This window comes from Schistocerca gregaria, chromosome 2 (genome assembly GCF_023897955.1).
Source record: "Schistocerca gregaria isolate iqSchGreg1 chromosome 2, iqSchGreg1.2, whole genome shotgun sequence".
In the NCBI taxonomy this organism is placed as follows: domain Eukaryota; kingdom Metazoa; phylum Arthropoda; class Insecta; order Orthoptera; family Acrididae; genus Schistocerca; species Schistocerca gregaria.
This window is the reverse complement of record NC_064921.1, coordinates 671,823,250-671,848,121: the sequence shown is the minus strand read 5'-3', so window position 1 is coordinate 671,848,121 and position 24,872 is coordinate 671,823,250. Positions and strand designations below refer to the sequence as shown.

The 24,872-nt window shown below is 38.6% G+C and overlaps 1 protein-coding gene across 8 annotated transcripts in view; it reads left to right on the top strand.

Annotated features, from left to right (window-relative positions):
• The window catches only part of LOC126334718 (transmembrane protein 94), a 461,078-nt gene that overhangs the window by 166,873 nt on the left and 269,333 nt on the right, over positions 1-24,872 (top strand). For all 8 annotated transcript variants that reach the window (XM_049997238.1, XM_049997237.1, XM_049997233.1 and 5 more), the window contains 2 exons: positions 1,738-1,831; positions 20,792-21,006. In XM_049997238.1, coding sequence (XP_049853195.1) covers positions 1,738-1,831; positions 20,792-21,006 — 309 coding nt within the window. The remainder of the gene's footprint in view (positions 1-1,737; positions 1,832-20,791; positions 21,007-24,872) is intronic.

The following is a 24,872-nucleotide window of genomic DNA, read 5'->3' as shown; positions in this document are numbered from 1 at the left end:
ATTGTTCACTTCGTATGGTTTCTTCAAAACACACCAATTTTATGATCATGCAGTGGCACTCCAAGTACAGAACAAGAATTCTGCATTGACCATAATCGTGTGTTTTATGTGTTAACATGACCAGAGAGGTGAAACCAGGCCTTGTCTGCATGCGAGATGACATCAAAACTATCAGTGGTACTCCTCTCAGTAAAAGATGTAAACCATTTACAATAACAGATTCGCTTTTCATGACCACATCTTTCAGTTCTCGCACTGCTGTCACTTTATTCGTAAAGAATTTCAGGGTTTGTCTAACTACTTTATGTGTGGTTACAAATGTGGCATCTTTTTCTTGTGTAATGATTTTCCTGGGCACTGCAACATAGAATCAGAAATATCTAGCAGCTTCTCTTCCTTTTGTTTAGGTGGTCTTCTAGTTCGTTTGGCATCTAACACTGAACATTTCTCTCAAAATTTCAGAAGAAGTTGATGAACTGCATTACAATGAGGTACAGCTTTTTCTGGAAATTTTTCAGAAAACACCTCCTGCGCTAAGTCCATGTATCTCCTTCTTAAACCAATGTTCACCAAGTAAAATAGATTCCGTAGTTGAAAGCCCCATAATTTACAATAATTGAACATATAAATGCTACATATCACATTCAGTAACTTTTCTCAACTGAACCAAACCATTAAATGCTAGACAACAATAGAATAGATTAAAAATGACAGTTGAATTTTTTGAAAAACAGTTCTACCAACTTGTATTCTGCCAACTTTGTTTTGAACGTCCAATGTAATCTACATCTGTAGACCATAGTCTAGTGCACATCAACTTTCCAAACCACAGTATATCTGTATTTGTTTCAATACCTTGTTTTCTTCAAAATTGGAAAGCTCATTTAATATGTGAAAATAACTTTCTCTGCCACATAGAGATAAGTCAGTTATCCGATACTGACCATAAAATATTTTGCAGTCCACAGCTGATTTGGTAATCTTTCTGTTTCCTTCAGTCAATGAACAGCAGGATAGAACTTTGTAATAAATTGGATAGAAATAAAGGTGCAAATCTAAACAAAAGAAAAGTGAATTAAAAAAAAATAATGGTTGAAGAAGGGTCATACAGGAGGAAAAAGTTAGAAGTGGGAAGAGGAGGAAAAAGTAGAATAATGAAAATAGTTCAATATACAAAGACAAACTGGAATGAAGTAATGAGAGAGACGTAGGTATTGTGGAAGAGAAATAATGACATTGCAAATTATAAATGGTGAAGAGGAGGGAGGACAAATACTGTGGAGACCAGCATACGTGAAGTCCAGGTGTAAGGTAAGAGTTCAGTTTGTATCGGCGAGCAAGTTCGCATCTCTGGAATGCAGATTTTTTGTTTCTGGGGTGGTAGATCTGGATGTCCAGCATGGATAAATTGGTGGTATAGTTTGTGCTGTTAATTTTCACAGCATACTTGACACTATGATATTGGATGTTGCTGTTGAAAACATTTTGTCTACAGCTATGCATTCTGAATGACAGCTTGCTGGTGATCACACAGATTACAAATTCAAGATTTAACATTTTTGATAGGAATGAGACTAGATTACGTGGAACAGGCAGGATTTCTGTAACTGTGAAATATCTTTGCATTAACATTGTATTAAATTTTTCACTGTTTTTTTGCATTAATACATAACATTTTAAACTTATTTTAGTTACTGGCTTTTTTCAATATATAAAATCATTGTGTTTTACTTACAGATGTCTGTGTGAACTAGCCAAACAAATAGGATTTGTTGACCAAGCTCAGGACATATTCAAACTAGAGGAGCAATTATCAACTTTCAGGCATGTTGTAAGTAATTTTTGTAAATTGTACATTAATTCTGTTGTCGGTTTTTTTTATTTTTTAATGGTTTGAATATTAGGACAAACATTTAGAAGAAATTGGGTGACATTGTGATGAAACCGTAATGATTTTCCACTGTTTTTCTAAACAGCTGTGTAAATTGTTATTCTTCTTCCTTTGGGAGGGAAACATACAATTTCCTTCCACATACCAGTTCAGCTGAGACAGTGTTTCAGCACTAATGAATGTTGTTGACTGCATTGTAGAAGTTGTTACCAATTTTTAAGAATAGAATATATGAAGAAAGATATACAGATTATGAAGCAGTCCATCTGCCTAAGCATTGCTATTCTGCAATTCAGAGTTAAGTGCCTGGCACTTTCACACTATTTCTTCACCATTCCACTCTTGAACATGGTGCAGAAAATTAACACTTAGATCTCTCTGTGCATGCTCTGATTTTTCTTATTTTATTATCATTATCAGTTCCCCTTTGTAGGTGTGTGTTAACAAAATATTTTTTACTTTCAGAGGAGAAAGTTGGAGATTGAAAATTTGTGAAAAGGTCTCACTGCATTGAAAAATGCCTTTCTTTTAATGATTATCACAGCAACTTGCATATCGTATCCGTGACTCTCCCTCCCCATGACAGTACAAAATGAGCTGCCCCCTTGAACTTTCTAGACATCCTCCCTATCTGGTAAGGGTCACATACTGAACTGTAGCAGAGGACGAACAAGTGTTGTGTAGGCAGTGTCTTTTTGGATTTGTTGTATCTTGTGTTCCACCAATAGAACACAGTCTTTGGTTTGCCATCCCCACACTGTTATTTATGTGAATTTTTCAATTTAAGTTGTTCACAATTGTTATCTTGAGGTATTTAGTTGAATTGACAGCCTTTAGATTTTTATGATTTATCATGTAACTGAAATTTAATGGATTCTTCTTAGAACTTGTATGGATAGCCTCACACATTTCATTACTTAGTGTTAGTTGTTAGTTTTTGCAATCTTAGATATCGTGTCTAAATCATTTTGCAATTGGTTTTGCTTTTCTGATGACTTAACTAGATTGTAAATGACTGATCATCTGCAAACAACCTAAGGGGGCTGCTCAGATTGTCTCCTGAATCATTTATACAGATTAGGGACAGCAGAGGGCTGCCAGATTCCTTGGGGAGCCCCAGATTGCTTTCCTGCTTTTCTCCATGACTTTCTGTCAGTTACAACAAACTGTGACCTTTCTGATAGGAAACCAGGAATCCAGTCACAGAGCTATGATGATGCTCCATAATGGGATGATTTTATTAGAAGCCATTGTTTGAACGGTATTTTTAGAATCTGTGCTGACTGTGTGTTAATAGGTCATTTTCTTTGAGGTAATTCTTCCCGTCTTGAGTATTGATGTGACCTATGCAACATACCAGTCATGGGTCTTTCGATGAGTAAATGGTTGCATGTGATTGTGAAGTATGGGGCTATTAAATCAGTGTGGTCTGAAAGGAATGTATTTGGTGTACAGTCTGCACCAGAAAACTCGCTGTTATTAAGTGATGAGAGTTGCTTCACTACATTGAGGATATCTGCTTCTAAGTTGGCAGCAGTTCTTGATTTATATTCTGGAATATTTGCTTTGTCTTCCTCGGTGGAGAAACTTCAAAAAGCTTATTTACTAACTCCCCCCCTGGCACTTTCATCAGTGACATTACCTTTACTGTCGCACAGCGGAGGTACTGATTGTGTGTTGCTGCTGGTATACTTTACATATGGCTAAAATCTCTTTGAATTTTGTGCCAGATTTTGAGACATAGTTTCATTGTTGAAACTGTTAAAAGCATCTCGTATTTAAATCTGCACTAAATTTTGAGCTTCTTTAATACTTTGCCAGTTTTGAGAATTTTGCATTTCTTTTGTTGCTTCTGAACAGTGTTGTGACCTGCATGTACCATGGGGGATCAGTTCTATCTCTTATTAATTTATTTGGTATAAATCATTCAGTTGCTGTCAATACTGTTTCTTTAAATTTAAGCCATCTCAGGTCTGTGCTTACATAATTGTTTTGGAAGGAAGGAAGACTTTTTTTTTTTTTTTTTTTTTTTTTTTTTTTTTTTTTTTTAGGAAGGCATCAAGCTGATTTTTATCTTATTTTTTAAGTAGATACATTTTGAACTTATTTGTGGTAAATTTGGATGTCACAGGATTCAGTTTCACTAAGGTATCAGATAGATTATGTAATGGTAAGACAGAGATTTAGGAACTAGGTTTTAAATTGTAAGACATTTCCAGGGGCAGATGTGGACTCTGACCACAATCTATTGGTTATGACCTGTAGATTAAAACTGAAGAAACTGCAAAAAGGTGGGAATTTAAGGAGATGGGACTTGGATAAACTGACTGAACCAGATGTTGTACAGAGTTTCAGGGAGAGCATAAGGGCACGATTAACAGGAATGGGGAAAAGAAATACAGTAGAAGAAGAATGGGTAGCTCTGAGGCATAAAGTAGTGAAGGCAGCGGAGGATCAAGTAGGTAAAAAGACGAGGGCTACTAGAAATCCTTGGGTAACAGAAGAAATATTGAATTTAATTGATGAAAGGAGAAAATATAAAAATGCAGTAAATGAAGCAGACAAAAAGGAATACAAATGTCTCAAAAATGAGATTGACAGGAAGTGCAAAATGGCTAAGCAGGGCTGGCTAGAGGACAAATGTAAAGGTGTAGAGGCTTATCTCACTAGGGGTAAGATAGATACTGCCTACACGAAAATTAAAGAGACCTTTGGAAAAAAGAAAGCCACTTGCATGGATATCAAGAGCTCAGATGGAAACCCAGTTCTATGCAAAGAAGGGCAAGCAGGAAGGTGGAAGGAGTAACGATACTGCGTGAAGAGTTTGACAGAGCATTGAAAGACTTGAGTTGAAACAAGGCCCCAGGAATAGACAACATTCCATTGGAACTACTGATGGCCTTGGGAGAGCCAGTCCTGACAAAACTCTACCATCTGGTGAGCAAGATGTGTATGAGACAGGCAAAATACCCTCAGACTTCAAGAAGAATATAATAATTCCAATTCCAAAGAAAGCAGATGTTAACAGATGTGAAAATTACCGAACTATGAGTTTAATATGTCACAGCTGCAAAATACTAACGCGAATTCTTTACAGACGAATGGAAAAAAGAAACCAACCTCTGGGAAGATCAGGTTGGATTCCGTAGAAATGCTGAAACATGTGAGGCAATACTCACCCTACTACTTATCTTAGAAAATAGATTAAGGAAAGGCAAATCTACGTTTCTAGCATTTGTAGACTTAGAGAAAGCTTTTGACAATGTTGACTGGAATACTCTCTTTCAAATTCTAAAGGTGGCAGGGGTAAAATACAGGGAGCGAAAGGCTATTTTCAATTTGTACAGTTATAAGAGTCGAGGGGCATGGAAGGGAAGCATTGGTTGGGAAGGGAGTGAAACAGGATTGTAGCCTCTCCCTGATGTTATTCAATCTGTATATTGAGCAAGCAGTAAAGGAAACAAAAGAAAAATTCGAAGTAGGTATTAAAATCCATGGAGAAGAAATAAAAACTTTGAGGTTTGCCGATGACATTGTAATTCTGTCAGAGACAGCAAAGGACTTGGAAGAGCAGTTGAATGGAATGGACAGTGTCTTGAAAGGAGGGTATAAGATGAACATCAACAAAAGCAAAATGAGTATAATGGAATGTAGTCGAATTAAGTCGGGTGATGCTGAGGGAATTAGATTAGGAAATGAGACACTTAAAGTAGTAAAGGAGTTTTGCTATTTGGGGAGCAAAATAACTGATGATGGTCGAAGTAGAGAGGATATAAAATGTAGACTGGAAATGGCAAGGAAAGCGTTTCTGAAGAAGAGAAATTTGTTAACATCGAGTATAGATTTAAATGTCAGGAAGGCGTTTCTGAAAGTATTTGTATGGAGTGTAGCCATGTATGGAAGTGAAACATGGACGATAAATAGTTTGGACAAGAAGAGGATAGAAGATTTTGAAATGTGGTGCTACAGAAGAATGCTGAAGATTAGATGGGTAGATCACATAACTAATGAGGAGGTATTGAATAGAATTGGGGAGGAGTTTGGGGTACAACTTGACAAGAAGAAGGGACCGGTTGGTAGGACATGTTCTAAGGCATCAAGGGATCACAAATTTAGCAATGTAGGGCAGTGTGGAGGGTAAAAATCGTAGAGGGAGACCAAGAGATGAATACACTAAACAGATTCAGAAGGATGTAGGTTGCAGTAAGTACTGGGAGATGAAGAAGCTTGCACAGGATAGAGTAGCACGGAGAGCTGCATCAAACCAGTCTCAGGACTGAAGACCACAATAACAACAACAAGATGAGCTTGTAGGCACTAATCCGAATATCCATCTTAATGCCTGGGTTATTTGTTGCTAAGAAATCAAGTATGTTTTCATGGCCATATACACTTTGAGTGTACTCATGAACTAACTGCTCAAAATAAATTTTGGAGGAAGCACTTACTACAATTTTGGTCAATGTTTTATACCTGCTGCCGGCGTGGAACATGTATTTTCATCAACATATTGAGGATAAATTGAAGTCATTGCCAATAATAAGTGTGTGAGTGGGGTACCTATTTGAGACAATACTTAATCTTTCTTTGAACCTTTCAGCAACTGTTTTGTTTTGCCGGGTTGGTGAAAGGAACCAATTCTGAAACAACAGAACATCCAGGATGGAATAGCAGATATATTATGAAAAGGACAGATTGGTTGCAGTCAGTCAGAACAAAAAGACTGCTACACGATAGAACTTTTGGCCAAAAGACCTTCTTCTCACATAGAAAACACACACACACACACACACACACACACACACACACACACACACACACACACACACACGCACACGCACACGTATGCGCGCTTGACCACTGTGTCTGGCCACTGATGCCAGACTGTATACACCAACGTTGCTTGATGGGAAAAGCAATCTGTGGGTGTTGGGGGTAAGGAGGAAGCTTTGGCAGGGGCAGGGGAGGATAGCAAGGTGGAGGGGGAGAAAGGTGTCAGGCTGCTTCTGGGAGAATACAGGAAGGTGATGGCTGCCTGTGTAGCTGCCTCGTGGGTGTAATGGAACACTGATTTATTAAGGAACCTGATACCCCACCATTCTATGGTGCAAGTCAAGGAATTTGCAGCCTATACAATTGCAGAACCATCTGAGCCTCTGACTCAGACCCTCCTCTTGGTTCATTTTCTGCTGTCATTAGACAGTAAAACTTGCCCTTGCCTGTGATTTGGAGATGGCCATTCAAATCACTAGACAGATGTGTAGCAGTTGTGACCATATAGAAAGCCATATGGTGTTTGCTGTGGAGACTGTATAGGAGATAAATTCTTTTTGCATATGGCCCTGCCTCTGATGTGATATGACATAGCAGTTACAGGACTGGTAAGGAAAGGGCTGAATGAATCACAGGGTCATATGTGAAATTTGCTGATGAAAATAGAAGCTCTAGAAATCATTCTCAAGTCTCTGTCTTGAATATTCATCAGTTCCTATTTCCACTTCATTTCCTGCTCTATCTTTCTCCTCTCCTTCATTTAGATATTTGCAGAGATGTATCTGCAATCACACTGTTTAATCAGAACTTTCCCCCTGTACTCCATTCACCTCCACTTGTCCACCACCTTCATTCTGTGCACCTATTTGTAATGTAAGCTATCTCTTCCTGTTCCTGGTCAAAGATTGTCTGCCACATATCCTTCTTCTCCTTCTATCCCTCCCTCATTCAAGCCTCCACTCCTTCATTACCATTGTCTCCATGTTCCAGCTTTTCATTTCATTGAAGACAACCACTCACCCAAGTCAATCATAGTGCCACAAGACGCTTCGTTCAATACTTCCTTTAAATCACAGCTTCTCACAGCACAAGCTTTCATTAACATATCATGTTTACAAATATCTTCGTACTTCAACATTTATAATGAATCTTATTATATTGCCACGTATAAGAAGGTGTAATTAGATGAATGGCGAACACTAACTTCACTTAACGAAGGTTTATTATGCACTTGCACATACAAGAGCGCGGAGCGAACTGCCTCCGGCCATAACACATACGGCATATATACATTTACAGAACACTCCAGTTCAATGATTCTTGACATTTGTGGATACTTATAGGGCATACTCGAACCGAATATAGAAATTAAAATTTTACAATTCAGGTGAGTTTTGAACTCACGACCCTCCATGCAACAGTCTAGTATCATAACTGCTATACCACACTGACAGTGCTACTCAGTTTGTTCTGCGACATTGCTCCCTTCTTAACAGAACTGTGTCTCAGAGTTATGGCATCCTAGTCCAGGAATGATTCATTGGTCCTGCATACTCTGACTCCCGATGACTGATGTTCACCCTGCCAGTGATATTCTTAGAACCTCCTTTGCCGCTATGCTCTTCGTCATCTTTCCGATTGTTGCCTGTTGTTGGAACTTAGAATTTACCCTGAGCTGCAGGATCCTTATAGGGCTTCATTCGAAGGATGTGGACTGTATCTCTGATCTTTCATTGTCTTGTGTCGGGGTCGAAATCTTCAACTTCATAAGTAACATCAGACAACTGTCTTACAATCTTACAAGGTCCAAAGTAGTGCCTGAGGAGCTTCTCAGAGAGACCAACCTTCTGGACAGGAGTGAAGATCCAGATGAGATCACCAGGCTGGCAGACAACAGGATGGTGGCTCATGTCATACCTTTGGCGATCATTTTCTTGAGTCTGCAGCATGTGGAGTCGAGCTAACTGCCGAGCTTCCTCAGCTCTGGTTAACACCTGGCCGATGTAGTCATCGTTCATGTCAACAGGATGTAACGGAAACACAGTGTCCATTGTCGTAGTCGCCTCATGCCCATACATATCTGGCATAGCATGTCAGATAATCACTGCAAACAATAATCTATCTATTGCCACTAACAGATGCTGGAAATCGCCCGAGGAGGTCAATCCCAACATGCTGGAAAGGCATTTCAGCTGGTGGAATTGGTATGAGTCGGCCAGGTGGTTTCAACTGCCTTTCTCCTCTGGCACTCTCGGCAGTGTGACACATAGTGACAGACACTCCTAAATAAACCTGGCCAGGAAAATCTCTTGCGGATCCTATCATATGTCTTAATAAATCCTAAATGTATGGCTTCAGGTACGTCATGGAATTTCTGTAGAACATCTAAGCGCATGTGTTAAGGAATGACTGGTAGCCACCTCTTTCCAAACGAATCAAAGTTTTACTTGAAAAATGATCCATTATCTACCTTAAATTGTCCTTTCACATGCTCTGACCGGTTTAAGGCAAGGGTAATTTTGAGACATCTTGGCGTCCTTCTGCTCAGCAGGGAGATCCTGGATTGTGGCGAGACAGTCACAATCTTCATCAAAGTCTTGATGGTCTTGCACAGGGTTTCTTGAGAGACAGTTGGCATCTTGATGTTTTCTTCCACTTTTGTGCACTATGGTAATGTCATACTCTTGAAGACGTAGTGCCCACCTGGTGAGTCATCCTGTTGGATCCTTAAGACCTGTCAACCAACAAACTGAATGATGGTCTGTAACAACTGTGAATGGCCTTCCATAGAGATACTGCCAAAATTTGTACATGGCCCAAATCACAGCAAGACATTCTCTTTCTGTAGTTGAGTAGTTTCTCTTGGCTTTTGTAAGTGTTCTAGAAGCATAGGCTATAACCTTCCCTTTTCCGTCCGAAAATTGCACCCAGCACATGTCCCATACCCACTGCCATCTGTGTCTAGTTCTGTAGGTGCTCTCTCATCATACAGACCAAGTACAGTGTCAGTCATCAGAGATTTCGCAGCACATCAAAAGAATCTGGTTGAGCACCACCTCAGATAAATTTAGCACCGGCTTTTAACAACTCTTCGAGTGGCCTAGCTTTGATACAAAAGTCTTTCGTAAAACAACGGTAATAAGAACATAATCTGAGGAAGCTTCTCACATCTCTAACAGGAACAGGAAATTCCGTTACAGATCTCACCTTTTCTGGGTCGTGCTGCTCACCTTCATTTAACACAATGTGTCCAAGTATTTTGATTTCTTTTGCTCCAAAGAGACACTTTCTTGGATTAAGATTCAGTCCGTCTTGTTGAAGACACTTAAGAACAGCTCTCAGTCTTTTTATATTTTCATCAAATGTATCTGAGAACACTATTATGTCATCTAAATAACAAGACACCTCGTCCAGTTCAGGTAACATAGAAGATTATCCATCATCCATTCAAAAGTTGCTGGTGCATTACACAAAACAAACGACATTACCTTAAACTCATACAGGCCCTCAGGGATGATGAATGCAGTTCTCTCATCTACTTCGATTTGTTAGTATCCCAAGTATATGTCCATGGTTGAGAAAAACTTATCCCCCTTCAGACAATCTAGTGTATCGTCAATTCGTGGAAGGGGGTTAACATCATTTCTAGTTATCTTATTAAGCTTCCTGTAATCAACACAAAAGCACCAATTACCATCCTTCTTCCTGACGAGAACCACTGGGGATGACCATGGGCTCTGTGGAGGCTGAATGATGTCGTTCTTCTTCATTTTCTCTACCTCGTTGCGAATTATTTGACATTCTGTTGCTGACACATGGTATGGTCTGTGGCTTATAGGTTGATGGTCTCCAGTACTAATCCAGTGCTTCACCATCGATTTGTCTAATTTGCTCCTCACCTGCGGATTGAAGCATTCAGAGAACTATTGAAGAATGGCAAGTAGCTTCTTCTGTTGTTCCTTGGTGGGATCTGGCGATAATTGAGCTAGAAGATCTTGTTTCGTAGTGGTAGCGTCAATTTCGTTCACAGACTCGGCATGGGAGGTTTCTATGACGCTCAGCTGTTCTGCAATTAACGGCTGAGCGTTTGCTATGCATATGCATCTTGGAAGGATTTGCGGTTTTCGGTGACAGTTAACTATCCACAGTTCACTGAATCTGTTCTTAAACGAGACAACGGAGGCTGGAATGACCAAGTTATTCTTCGGTTGTATGCTTCCCTTACATTTCACTACAAGATCCATCGAGTGATGCATGGTATGACACATGACAGTACCCTTTGTAGTGCTGACTGCAGGAATGATCACTTCATCCAGCACACATACTTTCCACGCACTCTGATGCACATATTCCTGTCTGCAGTATCTCATCTCGTCTAACATAATCTTCGAGCGACCACAATCTATAATTGCCTGAGAAGCTTTCAAAAAGTCCCATCTGAGAATGACGTCATGACTACACTCTTGTAAGACACTGAATTCTAAGGGCTGTGTATGGCCACCTATACCCACACGAATGACACATCTTTCTGTAGGTTTTACATATTTCCCATTAGCCACCATCAGCAGAGATGTTTTGTTATCGATGAATATGGTTTCTGCAACTAACAACGGTACTCCTCCTAAATAACTGAATATGGTGCTCCAGAGTCCACAAGAGCTTGGGCTGGTCGGCCATCCATGAGGATATAGATGTAGTTTCCTATCATTTTTGTAGTGATAGACGGCAGAGGATTTTTCTCTTCGGCCGCCTCACTTCCAAGAAAGGTTGCACCCTTTAATTTTCCAGATTGCGGAGGCTAGGTGATCAGCTGGAGCTTCTAAACAGCAATGGAGACCTTGATCGAAGTGTTGGAGACCATCCTCTCCAGCAGCTAGCTTGCGGCGATGGTGACCTACGTCGTCCTGCCCCCACATCTTCTTGTTCATCTTCGTCGTCACGGAGTTGGCGTTGGCTACGATTGATCTTCTGGTGCAGGCATCATCAAGTATTTGCTGCCTTTCTTGACAATAGCACACCACATATCCCGGTCGTTCGCAGTGGAAACATACTGATTGGTTATACTGGGTCCTCCAACCACAATCTTCCTTGGTGCCCAAACAGGTTCCCCATGTGGTATTGTAGGAATGTAACTTCGCCTGGGTCTTGACTTTTTCACCAATTTAAAGGGAAATGAAGGCAGGAGATTGGGTTCAATGTCTGTTCCATTTCTTCCATTATGACCTCTTAAAGCATCTCAGTTTTTTGCTCGCTGTGCAGTCCAAGTGCCTTCTGAACTTCCTCTCTTACTATCTGACAAAGAACACTTGTGAAATCAGTTCCTTCCTCCATCACATTGTAATGGATCTGGGAGATGTATTATTTTCAACTGAAGTTATCGATACCGAATTTAGTGGGCGAAGTGGTGAATGTTTTTTCTCTTATATTTTTGTCGGAATTTTTATAAATTATAATCTACTTATTTTTTATGCTAATTTACTATTATGTTTAAAAATTGCAATATATTGATTGATATTGGTGGATATGACGAACAATATCAAAGAGACTTATTACAAGCGGAAGTTTGGGTGTCGTGTGGAATATCTTTGAAGCTAGAGTCATTCTTTGTCACTTGTAGAGTCGGCTGTGGACGGTTGAGATGCAGTCGTGGAACAAAGTTGTACTTCACTGTGAAATAAATCGAAAGTGAATGATGAACTTATGAGTTTTTCGTATTACTTTTTATATCAAGTAGCAGCAAGCAAGCACATCCAGAAAGAAAAATGGTATTAGAAACACCCAAATTGAGACAGACACGGTGAACAGCGGAACTTCTGCATCCAACAATCGGCACTATTGGAATCATACTTATATTAGACAACTGAAGCCACCTGAAGGAATTTTAATTATTATATATATACAAAAAAAGTGACTACTTTATTTCAACTATGCCAGGTTTTATTACAAAATAACAATAGTGGAACGACAGTTTCAACATCAATACGGCATTTGGAAGCTGTTCAAACTTCTTGCATGTAATTCTTTTTTCTTTATGTCATTTATGTAAGAAAGGAACTTGCAGGGACCCAATCTCAAAATTTACAGAACTCCTCGGCCAGTTATTTTCCAGTTTTAGGAGTAATTTCTTGACTTTGAAGTTATTGTTCTTTGTTTTCTGTCTGTCAAGTATGAGTTAAAGCAGTGTCTCTGATTCAGTATATATGCGATATACATTTGAGTAAAGAGTGGTTCACTGCAAAAGCTTTTGTCAGATCACAGAATATTCCTGTGACTTTTCTACCCTTATCTAACGAGGAGCGTGTCTTTTGAGTAAACTGATTGACTGCATTTACAGTGCCTTTTCCTTGTTGGAATCTGAACTAGTATTTAAAAATTATTTCATTTACGGTAAGAAAATTTTGAATTTGTTTTGTTGGAATCTTTTTGAACATTTTAGAAAGTACCAGAAGAAGAGAGATAGGACGGTATTCCCCATCTTCTGTCAATCCCTTTTTGAATAGGTGTTTTATCTCAGCATATTGCAAAAATCCCTGCTCAAAAGATTGATTTGTGATTGCTGACAGTGGTTGTGGAATGATGTTGTAAACTCTCTGGATTACAGATGTCAGTGTTTTTATCCTACCCAGATGGTGTTTTCTTTTTTAGAAACAGAGTTTTGCTTTCCACGTCCCTGGGGGTGATTTTTTTGAAAGATATTTTCAAGTTGGTTTTCAAGCTTATGACTGCTGTTTTTTTTTGTGACAAAATAAATACACTCTTACAAGTGATGAAGTAAACATCTGCAGTGAATGACTTGAAACAGCTGCATGAACAACGGGGGCATACCAGTACATGGGTACTCTAACAAATGTTAGCTAGGGCAATTGTTGAAAGACTTACTGAAATAAAACAAGATCTTTCTGTGAACCCTGTCATCTAGGCAAGGTGCATCAGCTTAAGTTCAGCAACAACTACAAACACAGGTGAATTTATGTATCTACATGTACATCTACATCTATAGTCTGCAAACCACAATGAAGTGCATGGCAGAGGGTATATCTCGGAGTGCGGGAAGAGTGATTGTTCAAATGCTGTAATTAATCTTATTGTGTTGTCTTGATCCCTATGGGAGTGATGCGTAGGATGTTACATTATATTCCTAAAGTCATAATTTAAAGCCTGTTCTAGAAACCTTGTAAGGAGGCTTTCTCAGGATAGTTTGTCTGTACTCAAGAGTCTTGTAGTTCAGTTTCTTCAGCATCTCTGCAACAGTCTCCCATGGATCAAGCAAATCTGTAACCATTCATTGTACACATTCAATATCCTCCATTAGCCCTACTTGATATGAGTCACAATTACATGCAGTATTCTAGGATGGGATGCATGAGTGATTTGTAAGAAATCTTGTTTGTAGACTTATTGTGTTTCACAAGTATTCTACCAAGAAACTGAAATCTATCACCTGCTTTTCCCATGATGGAACATACGTGATAATTCAGTTTCACATTCACATAGGCACACAATATGAAGGTGGTGGCAAGAGGAGGTGAATGGTGGATGATTTGGTCGACTCCAACTATGTTATAGTCATAATATACAACATTTTTTTCTTTTTGTGAAATGTGCAATTTTACATTTCTGGACATTTAAAGGAAGTTAGCAATCTTTACACAACTTTGAAAGTTTATCAAGGTCTGACCGACTATCTTTGTAGCTTCTTTCAGACAGCACTTTGTTATAGATAACAGTCTGAGGGTAACACTAATACTCTCAGCACAGTCACTGATATACAGTGCGAACAGCAAGTTACATTTACCCCTATTTATGACAGTCCAAGGTAACATGCTGTGTCCTCTCTACCAATATATTCTCATTTCATTCACAAATTTTGCTACTACTCCTTACTTCATAATGTAAGTGTAGACCAGCTGTGGCTTGAATTCAGAGAAATAATATCGGCAGCAATTCAGAGATTTATACCAAATAATTTAACAAATTACGGAGCTGATAGCCCCAGGTACAAAAAATAGGCCAGAAAATTGTTGCAGAAACAATGTAAAAAAGCATACCAAATTTAAAAGAACAAATCCCCCCAAGATTGATGATCTTTTACAGAAGTTTGAAATTTAGCTCAGACTTCATTAGGAGATGCTTGTAATAGTTTTCACAGTGAAACCTGACAGAAAATCCAAAGAGATTCTGGTCATATGTAAAGTATGCTGAGGGCAAGACACAATCAATGCCCTCTTTGCGTGATATCAATGGAAATACTATCGACGACAGTGCTGTTAAAACAGAGTTACCGAGCATAGCCTTCCAAAATTCCTTCACCAAAGAAAATGAAATAAATATTCCAGAATTTGAATCAAGAACGGTTGACAACATGAGTAACTTAAAAGTAGGTGTTCTTGGAGTGGTGAAGCAACTTTTAAATCACTTCATAAAAGCAAGTCTTCTGGTCAAGTTTGTGTACCAATTAGGTTCCTTTCAGAGTATGCTGATGTACTAGTTCCATACTTAATAAGCGTGTATCATATGCCCCCTCAACGAGAGATCCTTATTGAAAAACTGGAAACTTGCACATGTCACACCAATATTCAAGGAAGGCAGTAGGAGTAATTCACTAAATTACAGGTCCATATCATTAGCGTCAGTCTGCAGCAGGATTTTGGAACACATATTGTGTTTGAACATTATGAATTACCTTGAAGAGGACAGTCTATCAGCACACAGTCAATGCGGATTTAGAATATATTATTCTTGTAAAATACAACCAGCTATTTACTCATACAGTGTGTTGAGTGCTATTAACAAGGGATTTCAAATTGATTTTGTATTTCTAGATTCCCAGAAGGCTTTCAACCCCTTATTTCACAAGCGACTTGCAATCAAATTGCAAGCTTATGGAATATCATCTCAGTTATGTGACTGGATTCATTATTTCCTGTCAGAGAGATCACAATTTGTAGTAATCGACAGATAGTTGTTTAGTAAAACAGAAGTGATTTGTGGTGTTCCCCAAGATAATGTTACAGGCCCTCAGTTATTCCTTATCTATATAAATGATTTAGGAGAGAATCTGAACTGCCGTATTAGGTTGTTTGCAGGTGATGCTGTCATTTATCATCTAGTAAAGTCATCTGAAGATCAAAATCAATAGCAAAATGATTTATATAAGACATCTGTGTGATGCAAAAATTGGGAATTGACTCCAAAAAATGAAAAGTGTGTGGTCATCCATGTGATTGCTAAAAGGAATCTGTTAAACTTCAGTTACATGATTAATCAACCAATTCTAAAGGCCCTAAATTCAACTAAATACCTAGGAGTTACAATTATGAACAACTTAAATTGGAAAGGACCCATAGAAAATGTTGTAGGGAAGGTGAACCAAAGACTACATTGTATTGGCAGAACACTTAGAAGATGCAACAAATGCCTACACTATGCTTGTCCATCCTCATTTGGATTACTGCTGCGTAATGTGGGATCCTTACTAGATAGGATCACTGGATTACATCAAGGAAGTTCAAAGAAGGGCAGCATGTTTTGCATGATCAAGAAGTAGGAGAGAGAGTATCATAACATGATACAGGATTTGTAGTGGACATCATTAAAACAAAGGCGTTTCTGACTGCAGTAGGATCTTCTCACAAAATTTCAATCACCAACTTTTTCCTCCAAATGAGAAAATATATTGTTGATGCTGATGACATTGGGTGAAAGGATAATCATAATAAAATAAGGGAAATAAGACCTCACACTTACAGATATAGGTGTGCATTTTTTTCATTACGCTGTTCAAGAGTGGAATAACAGAGAATTGTTTTGAAACCTAAAATCTACAATAGTGTCCAAAATTGATTGTTACACAGACAGCAAATAAAAAAATAAAACCTTTATGAGGCGCCTCAGTGTGATTTGCACATTAGCTATATAAATGTAGATGTAGATCATACTTTTAATAATAAGCATAGATTTGGTTTTGAGTCAAATGCCTTTTGGAAATCGAGAAATACTGCATCTATCTAACTGCCTTGATCCAAAGCTTTCAGTGTGTTGTGTGTGAAAAGAGTGAGTTGGGTTTCGCACGATCGATGTTTTCAGAATCTGTGCTGGTTGGCATGGAGGAGGTATTTTGTTTAAAATAGCTCATTATGCTTGAGCTCAGAAATTGTTCCCAGTTTATACAACAAATCAATGTCAAGGATATTGGAGGGTAGTTTTGTTGATCACTTCTACTACTTTTTTTCCAAGGTCTAGGCATATAAGAACTGAAGCAATTACAAAAAATTAGATTTCTATGAAGGCAGAAAAAAACACTGTGGTAAAAATTACAAATTTCCTAAAACTTTTTGAGGTTATAGTAACTAGAAAACTGAAAAATAGAGTATAATTTATGATGAATGTTGATAATATATACTCCTGTTGAAAGGGAAAACTAGATTTAACACAGTATGTTAATTACAATGTGTGCTACAGTAACTAAATCATAAATGCCCATTTACAATGAATTAGTTTATGCAAAATCAATGGTAAATTCCAGACATTGTCAAAAATGTACATTTATTGGCATTGATATACAGTGAAGTTTGCAGTGCTCTATTCTTCGGCAATAACTGTGAATCACAAATGCTGATTGGATGTCTGCAGTCTTATGTCAATTGAATCAGTTGGCGGTGCAAATTTTCTTGTCAAATTTAAAGATGATTGATCTGGATACAGGACTGCTTATTTTCCCAGTCACAAATCTGATGCCATTCATAAATTCTGTGAATTCAGCACTCTTGTATTGAACAAATGATGTGTGTGGATAATGGTACTAGGTGTGTTAACTATGACACAAAGGGAGCTTCTCAGAAACTTTGGGAATCCAGCTGAAAATGATCACTCCACTCACTTCATAACAGAATAGCCAGACAGAGAGAGAGAGAGAGAGAGAGAGAGAGAGAGAGAGAGAGAGAGAGAGAGAGAGAGAGGGGGGGGGGGGAGGGAGGGAGTGGTGGTGGGGAGGGGGGGGGGGTAGGAGGTTGGCACTGTTACAACATGTGATGAATGGAAAAGTATGATTACTAACAATATTTTCCCCTGGTTATTAAGGATATTTCATTCCCATGCACCATGGACCTTGCCATCAGTGGGATGGCTTGGTGCCTTAACGATACAGATAGCCTACCTCAGATGACACTACAAAGGAGGGGTATCAGTTGAAAGGCCGGATAAAAATGTGGTTCCTGAAGAGGGGCAGCAGCCTTTTCAGTAGTTGCAGGGGCAACAGTCTGGATGATTGACTGATCTTGATTGGCAACATAGCTACCAGACTGCAACAGAAGTTCAACAAAACAAAGCAATCACAAACTCTGAACAAAATAGCACACACAATGATGCTACGACCAACCACAGCAGAAGAAGTATCCAATGTTGTGAGTAACCTAAAATGTAAAAATTCAGCAGGCATAGATGAAATACCTGTGTGCTTACTGAAGGACTGCATAGACAACATCAAAGACCCATTAGTGCACATCATCAATGAATCCTTCTCCATGGGTTGCTTCCCAGAAATACTAAAGCATGCAAAAATCCTACCTATATATAAGAAAGGTGACCCAGAAATCATAGAAAACTACAGACCAATCTCATTACTGTCATCCTTTTCAAAAGTCATAGAGACCATAATGAAAAACAGGCTCATGGGGTACTTAACAAAGTTCAATCTTCTGAGTAAAGAGCAATTTGGTTTCCGGGCTGGCAAAAGCACAAATTCAGCTGTAGCTCACTTCTCAAATGTTATCCTCGAAGCACTAGACAAAGGAGACCACATAACAGGGATCTTCCTTGATTTGACCAAAGCATTTGACACGGTAGACCACACAATTTTGCTAAACAAACTAAATGCACTAGGAGTAAGAGGAGTAACAAACATGTGGTTTCATTCATACCTGCAAAACAGGGTCCAACAGGTGGAGATCACTCAAACCAACTCCAGTCACACCTTTTCACACCTTTCCAACCCAGAATACATCAACATAGGAGTCCCCCAAGGAAGTGTATTGGGCCCAATCCTCTTTTTAATATACATAAACGATTTTCCACAAAGTGTCAAACATGGTGAATCAGTACTGTTTGCTGATGACAGTAACATCCTAATCAAAGCTGAGTCGCCAAGTGCACTCAATGAAAAAGCTGAGGAAACACTTAAGCATGTATGCCAATGGATAGAGACTAATAAATCAACCCTAAATGTAAAAAAAACCAACAGTATTAGCTTCCACTTAAACAGAAAACCGAACAGTAGCAAGCTAAAAGTTAATGACGAGCACATAGAATGTGTACCATCAACAAAATTTTTAGGCATGCATGTCGACTCTCAACTAAATTGGACCAAGCACACTGCGGTACTTGGAAAGCAAATAGCTTCAGCATGCTATGCACTTAGGATTATAAATTCAGTGTGTAGTAGCCGGTGTACTAGAACTGCATATTTTGCGTATGTCCACTCTATAATTAGTTATGGCATAACCTTCTGGGGATCAACAGAGCAGAACAGACAAACAATATTTAAGTTGCAAAAACGGGCCGTACGAATCATAACAAAAAGTAGCAGTAGATCCCATTGCACAGAGTTATTTAAATCTTTGGGTATATTGACAGTTCCGTGCGAATACATTTTGCAGACAGTAACATACATAAAAAGACAAATTGACCAGTTCCTGATAAACAGTTCCATACATGCACATGACACCAGACACAGACAACACTTACACCTCTATAGGAAAAACAAATCAAAAACTCAAAATAGCATGTTATATAATGGAATTAAATTATACAATAAACTTCCACAAGGGATCAAAGACATAAGCAAAATAGATAACCTGAGGAAATCGCTAAAAAAATATCTCTCGGAAAAGTGCTTTTATACTGTCAATGATTACTTGAGATGATGTGAATGCATAGAAATATGTAAAAATTAGCAACTGTGTCATTAAGTGGTTTAAAAATGCATCTTGTTATAATATTCATGAATTCTGATTGTGACAATTATAAATTTGTGTACCTATTGTATATACTCATGTTGACAACATCCATACAATCCTGATTTCTACGGATGGATAAATAAATAAATAAATAAATCTGGCCTTGTAACATCAACCAAAACGGCCTTGCTGTGCTGGCACTGCAAATGGCTGAAAGCAAGACAATAATACAAACGTAATGTTTCCCAAGGGTATGCAGCTCTACTGCATGGTTTAATGAGGATATGAGGATGGCATCCTCTTGGGTAAAAGATCTCCAGGGTCTCTCTCTCTCTCTCTCTCTCTCTCTCTCTCTCTCTCTCTCTCCTCTCTCTCTCTCTCTCTCTCTCTCTCTCTCTCTGTGTGTGTGTGTGTGTGTGTGTGTGTGTGTGTGTGTGTGTGTGTGCCCACACACACACACACATGGGGGGAATCTTCTTGGTAACAAAAACAATATACCTCTTTTGATAGGTGTTAGTTATTTTGGGCACGCAGTATTTACTGATAACGAGGTTTTGGTATTATCATTAACATTTCAGTTTTCTCTCCACTTTTTTCATGTTTTCTGTATACATATTTGATCATTTAAAAGTAATTTCCAGTGTAGTTTGAAATCATACTTTGTTAAAAGCTACTATTTTACATGCTTTCAAAACATTATTGCTTACTTTCATATGATGAATGATGGTTGCTCTTCTTTGTTTGTCTCTGTGTCCTTATTGTGTCTCCCCTATCTCTCTTCATCTGGTATTTTAAGTGTTGTCATTGCTTGTGTTAGTGCCACTGTGTTCATGTCTTTGTCCTCCCATACATTTGTAATAGCGGTTATTGAGGAAACTGATTGTTTTAAGAGTTATTATTCTCCTTTTTAATACTTGTCATAAGTTTTCTTTTTCCCAGTCATCTAGTGATGAGCAGATATCACATAGCACATTAAAAATGGTATAATAGTCAAAAGTGGCCAGTAGTCAAACATATATAATAATTGTAGGAAAATTTTGCCATCTGTCATTGTTTATTTTGTTGTGAGTACATTTATTCTTTCATTTTGTTTAGTTTTATAGTTAGTCTTTGCTTGAATTGTATTAAGTCTTTGTTCTATTAGCGAGTTACTCAGGATTGCAATTCTCCACAGCAACCAGAGTTGGTGCGCCGTGATATCAAGTTTGCTAGATCTTTACCGATAGCAAAGTTGAAGTTCCCTTTTCCTCACATGGTTGCTGTTGTAGTTCGAGAACACAGTAGAAGAAATTTGCAGCTCATGGCTCAGGGCACTGCAGACATCATACTAGACGCATGCATTGAGTTCTGGGATGGTTATGATTTATGTCCACTAACTGCAAGTGACAGGTAAGCATCAGTTCTTATAGATTGATGACGTAACTTACTTGAGAGCATGTCACTTTTATTGTGTACAAGTTAAGTACCCCCACAATATATGTCACATTTACTTCTGTGTATAGAATGAGATTTCATGTTATGATTTTCAAGAGTTCCACAGACTGAGAGATTACTATTGCTTATTGTAGTAAAGCATTTGTGATGTGTCCCTCTGAGGGCATCTTAAACTTTCTGGAGATAGGAGAAAATATTTTCCATAGAGAGTGACACTCCAGGAGACCTGTTGTAGGTCCAGACACATTGTTGGCCTGCAGGGTCTGCAACATATTATTCTTAACCTTCAGCATCTGAGACACATTGGAGGTCCTATTCTAAGAGAACAAGAAAATTTGTGACTCAAGAAGACATAATGTTTGCAGATCTCAGCAAACTATATGTTACTCAAAGTAATGCAGGAACACTTTTAGAGAGGAAAATTCTTGTTGAGTACATGTTTTGGTAGACTGTGAAAAAAGCATTTTATCTGATGGCAATAAAAGTTGCTAAAAAAATAATTTGACTGACTAGATGAAAAATGTGCACTGACTAATCTTATGTAAAGTGGCAATTTTGCATTGGTTATGTACACACATGATGATTCTCAGTAAGAATCACAGCCATTAGACCCACATCTCAGCCCCATTCAGCCTCTACAACACTTGATCCCGGTCACTCCAAATGGCTGCCTATCTCTGAAACATATCATGAACATTGTGCAATAGCTGATGTCACCCACAGGCCAGTGATCAGCTGGTACTGACATGAAGTAACACACTCAGGGAAATGTTCACCTGCAATGTTCGACTTCTCTCAAACCAATAACATAACGAGCAAATTATTGTTTTCCTTTTCCCTTTCTACTCTTTTGTCTCTCTCTCTCTCTCTCTCTCTCTCTCTCTCTCTCTCTCTCTCTCTCTCTCTCTCTCTCTCTCTCTCTGCTTCTTCTTAAAGGAAGTGTTTGGTGGAGAGATATTGTTCATTTCAGAATAGGTTTTGTAAAGGGTAACAGCAATCAGTTTAGCTATTTCCGAAATCCGATAAATTTCGTAAAAGTAAAAATCCTTAAAATATATGAAAAATACATTCTTGCAACTGGTGGACTTATTCATTGTATTTTCTATTGATTGAAAATGTCGCAGTCAAGTGCAAATTTTTATAGTTTACAAATGTAATTTATACAAGTCAGCCTATCAGACTGAACAATGTAGCATATCTGTCATCTCTAATGAAATTCGAGAATGAGCTCAACGAGGTGTTTCTATATAAATTCACTAGACAAATGGTTCCCATTGTGGTCCTCAGGTACCAAAGAGCTTAAATATTATGGTTCTGTCGGAAATGTCACATTGTTGTTTTCCTCTTACCAACAGATGTCTGTCCTTTCTGGTTTAAGGGAGAGTACACTATATGTCAATCTCACCAGACAAAAAATTAGTCACACCAGTGCACACATGCAGACAAATTGTTGAGCCTTTACATATAGTGCAGCAATCAAGTCACGTGCTCAGCACATTTGCATTGCCTCTTACTGAACATAAGACAGTAGCAATCAGTGAGACATTTATGCTTCAGGTGGACATTGTACATAAACATGGGTAAGCATAAGAACGTGGCAGAGTAGCAAAACTAGGCAATGTGTTTGGCCATGCGAGTGGTGATACGGTGTGTGAAGCTGCTGCATTTGTTGGTATTTTAGGCGGACTGCTCATCGTGTTTACAACCAGGGTGATGTAACACATACAGCCATGAAACACGACATCAGAACTGTGGCCAGAAAAAGACCCTGATTGAGAGGGCCTAGAGATGCTTTTTGAAGCTTGTTAATCATAATCACTTCCAAACCCAACAGGACTGCTGCAGATGGTGAATGAAGGTCCAGCCCCACCTGTTAGTGGGAGAACATTGCAGCAGAAACTGCATGAAATGAACATTTGGTGTCAGTCACCTTGCAAGAAGCCATTGCTCACTAAGGAAGATAAAGGTGCCAACAGCGAAGTTCACCAGACTGAAAGAATTTGTGACTGGTTTTCTGAACAGTCCTCCGCCCAATTACAATGTGGTTGGCCTGCACAATAACCTTGGTTGAACCCCATGGAAAATCTGTGGGACATGTAGGAACTCGTTGGAACAGTGTGTAGCTTGCCAACATCAGCCTTCCTGCAATTTGGTGGAATTGCACGATAAAATCCTCAGTGAGTAGCTTAATATGGATGTGACATATCCGCACAACCTTCTGAAGTCCCTAACTAAACCCAGATGGTTATCAAGTCCAGGTGTGGAATAAAAGTAATATATTATTAAATTACACTTGTAATGATTTCTATAGGGATGACTTATTTCTTGTCCATTGAGCCTTGTATGTTATTCAAACCATGAAACCGTGGTATGACTATGTGGCCACATACACGACATACTGTGAGGTATAAAAGTTAACCTTAGATGAATAAAAAATAAATCTCAGGTATATGAATTATCAGTATTACACAATAACAACCACTTGTGATCATTGTAAATAATCAAATAAGCTGGTATGTTAGATTTTGGATTATTTTCATCTGGATCTTTTCTAGGATACATTTGAGTAAAACTGTGCTTGTGCTGCATATTTTTGACATTTTCTACAAAGAATAAATAAACAAGAAACAGGAAGAATAGGTTTGACTATATTTTACAGCTGAAATACATCGTAAGTGTTGTCCTTCCACTATTTACTGGTCCATACGGGGAGGGGGAGTGTAGCTATAACCATAAGCTCTGTGTACTTGCTTTAATGGGCACCTTGAACTGATCTATGTGGAGTTGTGTGCCATGGAAATGATGAACGAAATATGATCTATGTGGAGTTGTGTGCCATGGAAATGATGAACGAAATACTCCAGACTGCACCTGAGTTCATTTCTATTTCCCTGACATCTTGTAAGACAAAAATGGAACTCTCGGATTCAAGGTAAAAAAATCCCAGCAGTTAGAAATTAGCCAAACGTTTGCTATCGTAAGACCATTAACAGTTACACAAATTAGGGGACAGGTTCACGACGCTACGCAAATCAGACCCACCTGGGTTTGTATTAAAACTGCACAGGGTGTGTGACACACTCATACAATGGCCCTTATGTAAACCCTATATGAGATGACTGATCTCTCATATAATTTATTTATTAGATTAATTGATAATAGTTCCCCTCCAAAAAATATGATGGAAAAGGATTCTGGTAAGTGTGACTGTTTAATAGATAAACGCCATCATAAAAAATTATAATCACATTTATTTTCTATAAATGGAACACCAAATTCTTCACGAATTTGTACAAGGAACAATCATATACATGAACATAAACCAAATGTGTAAATAATCCTCATCTGATAGAGGTGTTGCCAAGAATGTAGTACAAATGACACTGCATGGAATCTAGTGTGCTTCTCTGATATGAGAAGGGGGAGCAAAGAGGACAGGATAAATGGATAATATTGATAAGAAAGTGGGTGATAAGGTACGGTGCCACAATATCACCTTGAGGAGTCAAAGTGGTCTAGGATACAACTGCTGAAAAACCTCATTTCAAATTTTGGGTGGCTGAAAAATCAAACCCTTCTGGCTGGAGCTGTATATTTTACTGACAGTACAGTGCAAGGTGGCATACTGATGACTACCACTGCTCATGGTTGGTTCCACTGCATGGACATTGTCTCTACTTTGGAGCCTGATGAAAGCATGGGCATGAGAACAGTCATAAGTGTTTGCCCGTGTGGCCAGAAAAGTGACACTGCAAATGAAATTACTCTGTGGCAATGGTGAGAAAGTACACAACCGACACCTACGGTGGCCAGGAACCAAT